Genomic DNA, 15719 nt, shown 5'->3' with positions numbered 1-15719 from the left:
GCAGGTGCAATAAATATTTAGAAAGACCTCTAAATGGCAAAAGACAACTTGATTGTGCACTGTGGGTGCGGGGTTTGTAAGATTGGTGGACACGATTACCTTTTTGAATCCATCCTTCATGTCTGAGGGATTGAGAGGCATTCGGTTTTCTCTTGCTTCTACTAACACTTTTAACAGATGGGACTCCCAGAAATCACAGTTAACAGTGAGGACATCACTAATATTGCCAAACAAATGTTCTGTCTCAATCTGAAAAAAAAATTAGGATAAATGATGAGGCATAATAAATTTAAACGAAGAAACCATTCCTGTATGAAAATTACGAACATGTAGATCTACTTTAAATTTGTGAAACTATCATACTGCAGATTATCAATATTGCAATTTTTGCCCCTGCTCCCCTGTAGATAGACTTATTAACAAATGAATTATATTGTAAAGGTCAGAAGCTCACCTCATTAAGGAGACTTTCACTTTGTAAGTTTATCAAACAACACATAAATAGCTGTAAAAGAAGGAAAAAAAGAACTGAAAAGGCATACAACCCTCAATGTCATGAAAGTAAATCAACGCATAACTTAATAGATATTGGTATGAATAAAATATTGAATGCTATCATTTCATGTCATATTTTCTTCTTTTAAGCCAAGGCTTTGTGTACATATTTACTATATTCTATCTGGACTTACATCTACGATGACCCTGAGAGATTTAATATAATGAAGTTCCGTATTGAGTAATTCCCATATAGCCTCTTGTTGATCGTGCTGTCGCTTTGTCAGCATCTGCAAAACAATACATGGTCACTCGAGCTTAATTAATGTTAAAAGTACAGGTAACGAGATTATCAGAGTGATGGCATACATTGACATTATCTGATCTCCCATCTTTTATTGACAAGACAGTCGACATAGAGGACTTTTCTCGGATCACTTCCCATTGTTTACAGATGAGTAGACCCATTTTGCCTAATCTTGACATCCCTGTTTCTTTAAAGGACATTTAACCCGAGTTGTTACTATACTTCAAAAATGACATATAACTCTTTGGTCAAGACCTATTTATGTTTAATGTTGTTTACAGATTTCAATAAACTGTTTTTATGGCTCCAACTGTCTGCATTCCTTCAGTTTAAAGACTAAAAAACAAGTTCTCAATTTGAAAGAAAGCATTTTCCTAATAACAATACATGCTGTGGTGGTCTAAAGGTAAGAGCATTTGCCCCGCATGCGGAAGGCCGGGGTTCGAATCCCGGCCGCGACAGACCTAAGTAAATCTTTAAAATAGGTAGTGACAGTTCCATAGCCAAACACTTGGCATCAGTTGTGAATGTCATGGGTCTTCGGAGATTACCTTAAAAATGGATGTGCCATGTCGCAGTAGGTGTGGCACGCTAAAGAACCCTCACTGCTCAATGGCCGTAAACGCCGGGCAAAGGCCTAAATATGAAGCCCTTTACCGGTCTTGGTGACATCTCCATATGAGTGAAAAATTCTTGAGACGTTAAACAAGATACAATACAACAAGAGGCCCATGGGTTACATCACTCACCTGAGTTGTCCTTGGCCGATATTTAAAGATTTTCCCCATTTATTCCAATGAAAAACTTTGATTCCCTATTGTGGCCCCAACCTACTCCTGGATGTCATGATTTAACAAACTTGAATCAGCACTATGTCAGATAGCTTCCATTTAAATTTAAACTTTTCTAACCCAGTGGCTCTTGAGAAGATTTTAAATGACCCACCCTATTTTTGTAATTTTGTGATTATCTCCCTTTTGAATGGGGCATGGCCTTTCATTTAAAGAAACTTGAATCCCTTTCACCCAAGGACGATTTGTACCAAATTTGATTGAAATTGACCTGCTGGTTCTGGAGAAGAATTTTAATATTTGTCAATGTATTTTTGCTATTATCTCTCCTTGTAGAACGGCAATGCACTTCATGTGAACAACCTTGAATCCACTTCACCCAAGGACGATTTGTGCTATGTTTGGTTGAAATTGGTCATGTGGTTCTGGAGAAGATGATGAAAATGTGACAATTTTATGACAAAGCCATTACTGACAGACAACAGAAAGTTTTGATCAGAACAGCTCACTTGAGCCTTTGGCTCGGTGAGCTAAAAAATCTTATTGAAAACACTGGTCCTCATTTATATTGGGTAACCCTTGATTTGGATCATGATCCTTGTACATAGGAAATATTTAGCAATGTCAACTGATCTGAAAGTCAGTGCCTACATAAGCTCTATTCGATATTCATCAGAAGCATGGAAATCTTTTTTGTCCCACGCAATGTCAACACGTACAAAACTAATGTAGACATTTAAGGTTAGTTTTATATTTAGAAATTATTCATTATGAATCACAGTGACAACAATAAAAGATATTCAAACCTTTCTTGAATACCAAATGACAATTTTTGAGTTTGAAAATGACTATTAAGATTATCTGTAAGATACAATGATGAACAAAACACTGATAAAATCTTACAGAAGCATTGTCCACAACAGAACTCCAGTGAGGTTCGATCTCGAACAGATTGTCCCGGATACAGGGGCGTCCAATGTTAAGGAGGTCCGGCATGGGTGGGATGCCATTACTGCTGTAGTTGTTCAAGATCTCACTAAGCTGATCATGTTTTTCCCGATCCTGAAATATATAATAAGAATGTAAAACTCGGCCTGGGTACACATCAAAGTTCAAACTTTTACAATTCTGCTGTATGTGAATCGGGATAGGACTGGTCTTCTTCCATTAAAAAAATCATATACAAGCCAGAACTAAAAATATTGAAGAAATTAATTTCACCCATTACTGCTACACCAACTCCAGCATGCTAGAGGTTCACGTAGCTTTGTTGGAGTACTGCTACACCTACTCCAGCATGCTAGAGGTTCACGTAGCTTTGTTGGAGTACTGCTACACCTACTCCAGCATGCTAGAGGTTCGTGTAGCTTTGTTGGAGTACTGCTACACCTACTCCAGCATGCTAGAGGTTCACGTAGCTTTGTTGGAGTACTGCTACACCTACTCCAGCATGCTAGAGGTTCGCGTAGCTTTGTTGGAGTACTGCTACACCTACTCCAGCATGTTAGAGGTTCACGTAGCTTTGTTGGAGTACTGCTACACATAGCATCACACTTGAACAGTGTCCATTTCATCTTTATCGATTTCTTCAACTCCCGATCTTTGACCTACACTAAGCTTCAGAATGTAATGGAAGAAACAGGATCTACTACTTTTGCTTATTAGTGACTGATTTCCCTCCAACTCTCCTTTGTTATTCCCTTTTCTTTTTTTATAAATTTGCAAAAGGCAATCCACAAGTTTTGTATCATTTGCGATTCAAGAAAAATGAATTAGTGATCTCCAGTTGGGAGAGAAATCAGAAAATCTAATTCAAAAGTGTTGTGGAACCTATATTCTCCACATTCACAATTTTAAATCAATGTTTCATGGATGCTTTAATGTGTTTTTGCACATTCTGCTTAAAGAAATTAAATCAAATGATAAAGAAACATGCTTGAAAGTAATATCATATCTTATCAAATGAGCAAAACGTTAAACAGATTTCAAACCCTGCAATATTTCCCCCTATTAATTCCACTTTTCTTTAGGTAAAAATATGGCAATATTACATTGCAAAACTTTCAAATATCGCAACACTAGGCCCTAGATAAATGAAGCCTATGTCCACTGGAATTCAACCGTTTCAGAATATCAGATCACTGCGGTATGCGGGTAAACACGATCCTCATCAAATATTCAGTTGTTCCTTGGGCCTGCGGGTTCTATGGTATATATGTACATAAGTGTAGCACACATTGTCATTTCTCCTATAAAGCTTAAGTATTAAATGGTCATTTAACTGGCCATGCACGTCATGGTTGTATGTAAACATATCATTAAAATCTTCATCGGAAAATTTGATGATAGTGAAACATTCTAGTTCAATGCTTGTATCATCCAAATTAAATGCAAATTGGCTGACTCATTTAAGTTACAGCTACTTTGGTAAACATGGTAATTAAAAAGGAAAATGTTCCCCATTTAGGTCTATCTATACATCTTAATACTTTTAAAAAAGTCAAGCTTACATCAACTTCATCAAATGGAATGAAAAATCAATAGTGAATCAATATTTCAATGATTATTTGGTGCTGAACAAGAGCAATTAGAAAAACCTTGAAAATGTTTTCCCATGAATGTTCTGAATATGGATTTCCTTGCTGAGATTCAAAACAAACTAATCAACATTTTAAAAATTACACTGTACATTCAATGTTTATTATTTATTCATTCTGTATTATTTTTCTTCCGTATCTAGCATGGCATTCCTATAGACCTCTCAACCTGCATAATCTACTGTTAGTTTACAATAGTCTTCTGTACCTGTCCTTGTCACTTGACCTTTTCCTAATGACCTTGGTTGAGGACAATCAACTGCACTCCTATCTAGTATAGGATTCTACAATATGTACAATCCCTGCTCTTTGAAAGGAACAACCTTTTCAGTAGTACATGTATACTGCTACTCCTTTTGACCTTCACCTCTTCTACAGATAAACCTTTGTATGAGCTTCAACCCAGAGAAATATTCAAGAAACACAATTTTCATGGATGAAAATATTACATTCACTCCCCAACATACTGACTAACTGAAAGAACTTACAATTTTAGAAAAAGGCGAAGCAAATACTTTTGACCTAATCCAAAGTAGGCTAACCAAAAGTATTAATATGCAATTGAAAAGATTAAAATGTAAATATAATAAAAAGTACATGAGATGACACCTCGAGCCTCTTTACACCGGCGTATTGAATAGAACGCAGTAAATATATATACATGTCCACTTGTGATAGGCTTATGAATGGTACAGACCTAAACACTGTCTTTGAGTACACAGATGTACGGACAGACAGACGGACATGGTAGGTTTACGAACTCCTTAACACCTTGTGGGTCGAGTCAACAAAATCAAAACCTTTCCTCTTCAAAAAGTTTTTTTCCCTGTTAACTTTTATTGTTAGAAAACTTGCTTACTCCCAAAAATGTATCATGGCTGGATATCATTAAGTGAATACTGAAACAATTCTTTGGAATAAAAAGAATTTGTTAAATATTTCTTCATCTCAAGCTATAAATTCCCACGAACAATAATGGTACACATATATGGGATGACTATTGGTCAGGGAACAAAATGTCATCAACTGCTCGTTAGGTTACCTTCTGATTGGACTTAACCCATGTCTCCACATCTTTATGACTGCGATGTCGCATTTTCTGAGACTGTTTATGACTAGAATGAAGAGGTCCTGAGAAATCCTTCCAATGTCCCATCAATGAAATTCTCACTCAGCACATTTTGTACACACAATTTCCATATAAAAATCCATCACGTACATAGATGGAGTCCATACCTGTTCAGAGACACTACCACAGTATTCTCAAAACACCTATACAGTACGCAGTATGAAGTCATCATGGGAACAATCCATTTAAACCGGCTTGACATCATTTCATTTGAAAAGAAACTTGGCAAAACATATCAATATGAGGTCACAAATCCAATTTGAAAAAAAAAGTTTAAAGTTCAGTACTTTTTATTAATCTCCAATTAATTAATCTTGTATAAACACCATATACCAACAGTTCACTTAGTCCCATATTGAATTCCACACTTGAGTCTAAACATCCATATACTGAGGCTTGATTAGAAATGAACTCCACCTTTTTCCTATGTAAGGCCACACCAGCCAACAAAATCCTATGAAAGATGGGTGTTGGTGCAATTACAGCACCTTATCTTCTAACAGGATATTGATTGTACCTGATCTTAGTGAAAATCCAATATCCCATGACATACATCACACCAGATATATTCCAGTTTTCTCAAGGGAGTCCCACATCTTTTACCTACTCTGCCACGACGGATGTGAAGTATGTAATGTTAGTGTTTGTGCTGATCTCAATAACAATGACATAGGTAAATAAGTCATTTCCATAACAAAACTGGCTAGTCCATTGATCCCATGAACTGGCAGGGTATTTAATGTACAAGTGTGTATTCCCCGGTCTCTACCCATAATGTGTGTATTTGAAACACAGAGTCATGCAGTAATTAACAACCATGGCATTCTGGTTCTCATAAATTATTCTCATACAAAAATAAAATCTTTTGTTTTGTTTTTTTATTGTATATCAATTAATTTCTCTATGAATAAAACATTACATTCTTATCAAATATCTTGAATTCCAAACTTTCATGCAACCTTTCACTTTAAATTGATCAGCGAAAAAAAAAAAATCCTCACCTATAAATACTACCTATGGATGGAAATAATTAAGAGAGCTCAATCTAAATTGACAGGTGTATTGCAGTCTTCTGACAGGTTCATATTGACAATTAAAGCGTTTGTAATTCATTGAATGTTAAACACACACAAAACAGGTGTAAGTTTCTAGGTCAATGTCTCCTAAAACCCTTGTGACAAGTCCATCAACACTCAACATTTAAAAAAATAATGTGATGCTTTTCAAATGTTTGTGTATATGAAAATAAATCGTCCTGTTTCTCCACAAAAATCCATCTTTTTCACCGAATCGCAAGGTCTAAAAACAGATTCAAAGCTCACAAGAAGTCATCGAAAAAGAAAATATTTACATGTAAGATTGTTCAGTTCTTACAGAAACATTGATCTTTTCTTCTATTTTTGTGATAGTTTTAAATTAGACAATCAGGCAAGACTGAAAAATTTCTCTGATAATTATTTAGAGAAACACAGAAAAACAAAGATGGTCCTATATTGTACTTTAAAGAATCAAAGGAAAATTTCAACAAAGACCGACCATACTTCTGGTATTTACTCAAATTCTTCAAAATCAATTATCATTATTTTCTTGTAGATTATACTTGTGATCTACAAAAACATGCATTTCTCCCCAAGCTGACAGAAAGTAGCAAGAAACTTATCATATACACTGTATGCTATATAGAAAAATTAACAAGCTTCACATCCAACGCGCTTCAATTTCCATGGCACACAAACTGCAGATGCGCAAGAAAACTTTTTATATAAGATTGCATTCCAAATTGAATGATTATTACAATAATGAAAAGTGATAACATAAATCTGGAAATTTTGTAATACATTTATTTTTGCAAAATTGTATCTATTTTTTGTGTACTTCAATTTTGTGAATTTCTTTTGTCACTAATGGAGCAGTCACACCTTACTGGACGGCATATACAGACGTCGTACGGATAAAAAGAATTGTGACATAATGCTGTCTGTTGGTATCTGTTGATGAAAGTCATTCCCACCGGTGCTTGAGACTCCTGAGATTGTTGTATGAAGCGTATAAAACGCACAATAACCGCACAATTACTGGACATGTACCGGACAATTAATGGACACTACCAGCTGAATAATGGACAAGTATCAGAATAAACAAATGTGGGACGCATGAAAAACTGATACATGTATAACATTTTCACCGTTAGACGAACGGACTTGTACCAGTCACGTGACTGACAAAACGGGTATAAATCGAAAGTGGCTATTATCACCTTTGTTGACATATTTCCATGATGCCTCCAAAAAGGTCTACAAATGCTGGGAAGGGTAAAGGCAGGGCACGGGAAGGCTACAAGACACTCATCTCCTGCCTTTGACAATGCTGGGGAAGAGCAGACGACCCAATACCCGCAGGTAGAAATCCTGTCTGAATCTGGAGAGATTTCTAAAGGTATTACTGTCTGAATAACGGACAATTACCAGGTTAAACGAATGTGGAACGCATGAGAAAGAAACTGATATATTGTTCTTTCAACGTTAGAAAAACGAACTTGTACCGATCCTGTGGACCTCCGTTTTACAACCGCTATTTACCAGTTTCATGCATTTCTTGTCTGTAAACATGCGGTTAGTGTCCATCTTTGGTCCACCAGACATTAACGAATGTGAACTGAACAAGTACCGAAAAATAAACGCCTGAGTTCTGATTAAAACGCATAATAACGCATGGCTATCGTACGCTAAGCGGACTCCATTTCAAGTTTTGAACATGCTCAAAACTTTTCACCAGATAGACTGGACTTTGCTGGACAAGGAATGTGTTGGCCGAAAGAGAAACGGACAAGAAACACAAAGGATATACAATGGAGACGAATGGATTGAAATTTTGGTATCCGTAGGACGTCTGTTAGCATTATCTGGAAAGGTGTGACTGCTGCTTAAAGGAAATTTCTTTTTATGAAAAATGTTTTGGTGAATTTCAGTCTTGAAAAATTGTCAAAAAATTTCTCCACTGCAAAAATAATCAGACATACAGCATTTGACAACAATAGCATTCTCAGTCCAACCTAAAAATATTCAAAATAAGTCAAATATGCCAGGATCTAGCAAACTCATGGCAAACAAAAGTATAAAAACAAATCTGCACAAATTTTAGGGTTTATAATTCACACTGACATAAAAACACCTTTTTATCAATCATCTATTTGAACAGCCTTCTGCTAGTACGTCATTGTCATAAAAGGGACATAAAAGGCCCTTTATGAAAAGAGAAGAAACATGAAGGTAAGAACACAACATTGACCAGATGGGACAGTCAGCAGTATTTACAATGATCTGTCAGACTCATTCATTAAAGAGAGATCAATATCCACGTATTGTATGAGCATCATAGAAACTTAACAGCAGTTGTGAGGATCTCTGGCTTGGTTTCATTTTTAGAGACACACACCTGTGTCACAAGATAGGATCATTTTCTCTCCAGATAAAGGAAAAGCACCCTCACATTAAAATGTATTTACTAAGACATTAAATCACATATTGTGAAATCCCAGAGACATATTTATGTATTTGATTTCTAGAAACTTTCAAGTGAATAAGTTTAATAAAAAAAAAAGAGAATGTGTGCCAAGTTTCTTCTTGATACAGTTCAGACAGGATCAATGTAATTCAGGCAAACATTCTACCTGTACTAAATATGGGTTCAAAAAGTACTAAGATTTTGTTTTGCCAAGTCTGAAGTAGGTTTTCCCAAATGAGTAAACCATAAGGTTTCAAGTGAGCAGATTCATTTACACATAAACTTCTGTCCTTTCCATACAGTACCCCATACTCAAGTTGACCCTAATTACACACACTACTGACCCTAATATGACACAAAATTACCTTCTGATCTCACAACAACCAATACACACACTACTGACCCTAATATGACACAAAATTACCCTCTCCTCACAACAACCAATACACACACTACTGACTCCAATATGACACAAAAGGAGAAACACAGATTAGAACAAGAGATGTTTGTAAAACACATATGCCCCCCATGGTGCAAAATTGAAAAAGGTTATACACACACACATCATTTAATTGAGAGTAGTATCATCAATTCAAAATATTGAGCAGACAATATCTTCCTATGTCAAGAGTGGATTGACCATGTGACCTCAAAATCAATAGGGGTCATCAACTCCTGAAGATGTATCAGTGCACCAAGTTTGATGTCAGTCAAGCAAAGGGTTCTCAAGATATCAAACGGACAGTATATTCCTATGTCCAGTTTGACCCTTGACCATGTGACCTCAAAATCATTAGTAGTCATCTTCTCCAGAAGATGTACCAGTGTACCAAGTCTGAAGTCTGTCAAGCAAAGGGTTCTCAAGATATTGAGCGGACTGTATATTCCTATGACCCAGTTTGACCCTTGACCTTTAACCTTTTGACCTGAAAAACAATAGGGGTCCTCTTTTCATAACCAACCCACATATGAAATATCATTACGATCAAGTGAATGGTTCTCAAGATATTGGGCGGACAACATGTAGTCTACTGACCGACTGGTGCAAACCAATATGCCCCTCTTCTTTGAAGGGGGGCATAAATATGGTGCAAGAGCCATAAAAACACTATCAATAAGGGTCATCTACTCCTAAGATGCACCAGTGTACCAAGTCTGATGTCTGTCAAGCAAAGGGTTCTCAAGATATTGAGCGGACAGTATATTCCTATGTCTAGAGTAGATTGACCCTTGACCTTTAACCTTTTGACCTGAAAAACAATAGGGGTCCTCTTTTTTTCATATGAAATATCATTAAGATCAAGTGAATGGTTCTCAAGATATTGAGCGGACAACATGTGGTCTACCGACCGACCAACCAACTGACCGACAGGTGCAAACCAATATGCCCCTCTTCTTTGAAGGGGGGCATAAATATAAAGCTTATAAACTTAAGCTCAACAAATCTAATCCCATTACAAGACATCATCATGGTGTCTGTTTTTAAAAAATCATTTATAGACATATTTAAAAACATGCACACATTCTCACATGCTACTTACATGCATAATCATTTCAATTACATGTGTGATGGTTGACTGTGAGTACCTCCTCATTGTGGGTTAAAATCACCAAAATAACCTCAAAATTAGTCCCAATTCAAATCAACACTGGAGTGTAATGTCATTGGGTATGAGCATTGTTAATATCTCTTCCCAAAGGCAAGAATCTAACAGATCAAATAGCTGTTATCACTGAAGACAGAGAGAGCTTTAAACATTCCTTAATTAGCTTAACTTTGTCTAAGACACACTGTCAGGTCTGTAGTAGGCTGACTATACATGATTTTATCATAATGCCTCACAGGTTAAGTCCCAGGAGGACATGAAGGGTCTCCTGGTCTACAGAAGACCGAGGGAGAGGAATGCAGACAGAGTGCTGTCAAAATCCTGACACAGTGTTCTGCAGCACTGGACATCTATCAGCACCCCTCACCACAACTCTTCCACTGGTGTCAAAAGTGGCAAATGAAAAAGGCATAAAGGTCTCTACCACTATAAACTGTCCAATGTTTGCATACATTTGCTGATCATGAAGTTAGGGAGATTTACAAATGTGTTCACACTGAAACATTTTCATTCTCCATAATTTAGTTGCCTCTAACATGTACAACGAATAGGGTAATCTTTCTCATAACTGTTAAAATAAAAAACAATACTGGCAAATTGACCAAAAATCCGTGCTTATATCACCTAAACACTATGATGTTGATTAATTATTCAAAATTGAAAAGGTTTCAAATTATTTAGCAAATGCGTGTCGATTTTCATAGTGTGTATGTATGTTGCTGAGAACGGTCCTGATATAGCAAAGCTCTGTGAACCTTTATCTATAATGAAGACAGCTAGGATGGCAATAATGGAAATTGTCACATCGAAGGTTTGAAGATAATCATTAGAATGATACTCATTGAAATATTTCTCTACAATCATTCAAGCCAAGGTAATAACTGTAGTAGAGTTTTTCTTCTTTATCACAAAGGCATGTGCACAGCTTGTCCAACATCAAAAAAAGACATCACACAGTGTACCATGCCTAGCTTAATGTCTTGCACAATTAACTTGGCCATATTACCCAAAATCAATTCACAACATTTCCCCAAACTGATTTGGACACTAAGTAATGATTAAGTATGGATTTTTGTCTACTGTTATTGTTAGAAAATTTAGTAATAAGATAATCGGCTGCCACTGACACAGGCTGTCAGATAGACAAAGCTGGCCAACTCCCTCCCTGCCAGTTCACACCATAGTTTGATGTACCAGACAGCCATCCCCCTTATGACATCTTCTGACTCAACTGCAAATATTGTCTGTACTATACTGTTAGGCCAATTCAACTTGATTAGTAGATTGTCATCCGGGGACACAAAGAAATATGGGGCGGGTGGGAGGATTTTATTTATCAATGACAAAAGGCATATCACACTAAGTGTTAATCAAGTTAACATTCAAATAATCCTTGGTAGAAGATATAAAACCAATATTCTGTGACTTTAATCATTCACTCATGTCACTGGGAAGCAAGTTTGTTTGAAATCGTAATTTTAGCGAAATTAAAAAAAAAATGTCAGGGTAGGACCTTTTTTGAGGGGTGGGCAGGGATGATAATCTATCAATTAATTTTAATTGGCCTTATGTGATGTGTAAAGTGAGTGCACTGTTAATGATTCCCATTGAATGACCATGCAGTTTGTATCCAACCACACTGCACTGGTTACTTGGAATTGCATAATTCAAATTACCCACACAAAGGAGTCCAGCATTCATAGCACACAAAACACAGGGTGTCAGATTCTACTTTGAAAGGTTGGAAATGACATGAGAAAACAGATTTACTTCTGAGGAGCACCCACTAAGCAGTGACAAGAAGGAAGAGAAATCTGAGGCCCATCAGTCAGAGCTGTTGTGGAGGATCAGGTTGCATCCCATTGCATTGTATAAACCCTTCATACAAGGCCACCTATGACATCAACGTCTAGGTAAAACGTACTATACAGTCTCCAGTGTCAGAGCTAACAGATTCTTAAAAATCTCATTGCAACCCAATGTGGGAAAGGAAGAGGTTGATGCTTAGTTTGGTTACATTCACTCGCTTCCACAAAACATATATCCACTCCATCTATTTTTGTACCATTTGAATGATTCAATTAGCAATGTTTGCATAATGTCGGATTGTATACCTTGGAGTAATGTGCCACTCTACACATCAACAGATGAATTCCCAGTATCAAAATCAATTGCTCCATAGACATAAACTGTTCTGTCAGAATATGATTCTGTGCACTAGATGCATTGTCAAATTAACTGCTTTCTCATAAGTATGAATCATTACTCTAGTGGAAAGTATTATTCCTTATCAGGATTATTTATTTCTACATTATAAAGCAAGTTGTAACACTTTACAAATTTTCCTGATTATTGTTTTGATCAATTATTCACAATTTCGCATTGTTTACCAGGAGAAGCACTCTGGATGTCATCTCATTCCATACATGTTAAATCTGAGAGCACATTACTTAATATTTCCGTGAAAAGGACTTCAATTACCAACAACAATAAAAAAAAAAAGAAAAAAAAGATGTCTTTTCAAATTGGTCGTTTGTGCCATCACTAACTTTGAAAACTCACATCATTTGCAATTCCTGCACTTGTAAGATCAAATGCATACATACCTTTGGATTCCGGTGCCCATGAGGAGGTGCCATGGGCCATGAGCGTCTGTACACAGGGTTGTGTACATTTCGATGAGCCCGCCGTTTGACTTCTACACTGCTTGGCAACATTATTAAGGTCTATCTGCCATTCAGGGAAAAAGTTCCATGAACAATAAGGCTAAAACACTTCTCCTGCATCACCCTCTCCTCTTAAGAGTCATTAGGAATCCTCCAAAACACACAAACCATTGAGACAGGAATCAATACAATTATGACGGATGACACTCTAAAGAGTGGCTTTGTCAATCATACAAGAGGTTAAAACCTGTGAAAAACATTAGCCGATCCTCAGTTTTACAGTAATGAAAGCAGGGACACTGCTTCAAGTCCTGCGAGTGCTGACTCGAAAATCTCTCAAAAAATCTGTGTATCTGAGTCCACTGGATCGAAGACTACCTTTTCAAATAAGTTTTTGTAATTGGCTTACTGGTGACAATGATCAGACGCTTAGGCCATGAGACACAGTGTAAAACCAATAAATGCAATTGATTTATCTCCATCAAATTCATGTCTGTCATTATAGTCTTGATTTACTGAACCTGAGCACCCAAAGAAGTCATTCTTTCACCTTCATTGAAAACGCACTTAATCCTTGCAGGTAAATACAGCTTTGGTTGCACTGTTCTATAATTAATTCTGAGTTAATTATAAAGATTCCAAGCCTTGTATCAACAAAAAATCAATATTACCCTTCCAGATGTTTTATACCAAGGTAGCAGAACACCCAGCAAGAATGCAAGGCAACAGTCCACAACAAATCTCAAGCACCAGGGCTGAAGGCGTTTCTCGTCTACAAGGTTCGGAATATGCCAGGTATTTCTTTATCAACAGATGTGCATATTTAGTAGTTGTTGATTTCCATAATTGCATCAATTATTTAAATAAGAACTCTTCATCCAACACAGCAAAAGACACAGAATTACACAGACGAAGCTTGGGAAGAAATCGGATGAATATCGTCATCAGGACACTATCACATGGCCAATGGATGTCTCCAAAACAGAACTTTGTACAGAAAAAAATTGTTCCCAGGCAGTCTATATTAAACCACAAGAACCACTGCAGCGTAAATCATTAAACAAATTTTCACACATTGTGTTGTTCCCCTGTCATTAAATGTGTCACGCCTCACTGAGCTAACCAAAAAAAAAAACAGCCTTTACTTTCCTTCCACAATAAATGATCAAAAGCTGGTTATGAAAAACACACAGCAAATTTTATTATCTAGCTTATGTGCATAAATTGTCATTCACTCCCAGAAGCAGATAACACAGGTATGACACAAATTTTAAACTTTCATGTGAATGAAAATAAAATAAAATAATATGTCAATCGCTTAAAAAAAAACCCTGATTATGCAAGATCATAAAATCCTGTTGTAACAAAGACTATACACCACAGAAGCAAGGTCATGTCAGTGTGCAACAGAGACAAATGAGACAGACACTTTGAAAGTCAAGTCATTTGAACATTCAGGTCAACAGAAACCTGGCAAAAAGCAATCCAGTTTCTCCTTGCAAAACACACCTTTTGTTCACTCTGAATGCAAATAATAGTGGATTTAAAGTCCTAAGAGCCTCCACACAGCCGATGACCAAACAGTACAAGACAAACCCTCAAATTTATTTCCAAGTGACAAACTAACATATTTGGCATTAATAAGAAAATGATATATTAATTTTTGCATGCCCTATGAAAGTAAGACAACATCAAGTCTGAAGGGGATTTCCACTCAGCTGCAAACCAGGAAACCTGTCAATCCTGATATTAAGTACTGTTAAATGCTCCTTAATTCAATACAGCACAATTCTTGGTATCTTTTCCTTGAAGGGCATGACATGCAACATCCTAGTAAAACAACATCCTAGTGATGCAACAACTTTGACACTTACCTTTCTAGCAGGGGGCCACTTGGCAGTTTCTGCGAGGTCAGAAATGTCTCCGCTTGGTATCAATAGGGAGGGTGGCCGACTGTTGGGAGACTGCTGAATCATATTGGCCAGGATAAGTTTAGAGATCGTGCCATACCCCGAGTCCTTTGAGCCCCTCCTGCTCAAACTGTCCGCAAACATCTTGCTATGACTTAATTTCCCTTACAAATTCTGACGATTGCAATTCATCAAGTGTACAAGAGAGCAAATTAATGCCAAAAGCAATTAATTCTCCACTTTCTAAATGACAAAGTCATGTGTCAAGAATATCTCCATTTCTAGAGAGCTCAAGTAAATAACAATATCAGTAAGCACAAATGACCAGCTGTCAAAGTTATCTTTTGATAATATTTCACAACACTCCGACATCAAACACCGAATTTACATCAATAATGTACACAATAGAGCCTTAACAGTATACCATCACACATGTACACCTGCGAATCTGATTACTTCATTATAAGGCATTGTAATCGGAGGGTGCAACTAGTCTCGTCTGCGAATCATCGGCCACAATCTTCAGGAAGCATAGGAATAAGTAGCACACAACAGTCCCAAAGACTTACACAAGTAACTCGTTATTCGATTTTTGGGGGGAGGGAATTAACACGATCAATGCAATGTAATTGTGGAACTGTTTGATTCCCTGTTTACTGATCGAGGTGTCATCACTGACATCCATTGGATGAGCAGCAAGAACTATTTAGCCA

At 36.8% G+C, this 15719-nt stretch overlaps 1 protein-coding gene across 8 annotated transcripts in view; it reads right to left on the bottom strand.

Moving 5' to 3' along the window:
• Positions 1 to 15719, bottom strand: part of LOC125680041 (pleckstrin homology domain-containing family G member 5-like) — an 82271-nt gene that overhangs the window by 6461 nt on the left and 60091 nt on the right. For all 8 annotated transcript variants that reach the window (XM_056161734.1, XM_056161737.1, XM_056161739.1 and 5 more), the window contains 4 exons: positions 2497 to 2655; positions 690 to 785; positions 455 to 505; positions 100 to 249 (listed from right to left, as the gene is read on the bottom strand). In XM_056161734.1, the coding sequence (XP_056017709.1) occupies positions 100 to 249; positions 455 to 505; positions 690 to 785; positions 2497 to 2655 (456 nt within the window). The remainder of the gene's footprint in view (positions 1 to 99; positions 250 to 454; positions 506 to 689; positions 786 to 2496; positions 2656 to 15719) is intronic.

The sequence above is a fragment of the Ostrea edulis genome, chromosome 1 (genome assembly GCF_947568905.1).
Source record: "Ostrea edulis chromosome 1, xbOstEdul1.1, whole genome shotgun sequence".
NCBI lineage: Eukaryota > Metazoa > Mollusca > Bivalvia > Ostreida > Ostreidae > Ostrea > Ostrea edulis.
This window is presented reverse-complemented; position numbering and strand designations above follow the sequence as displayed.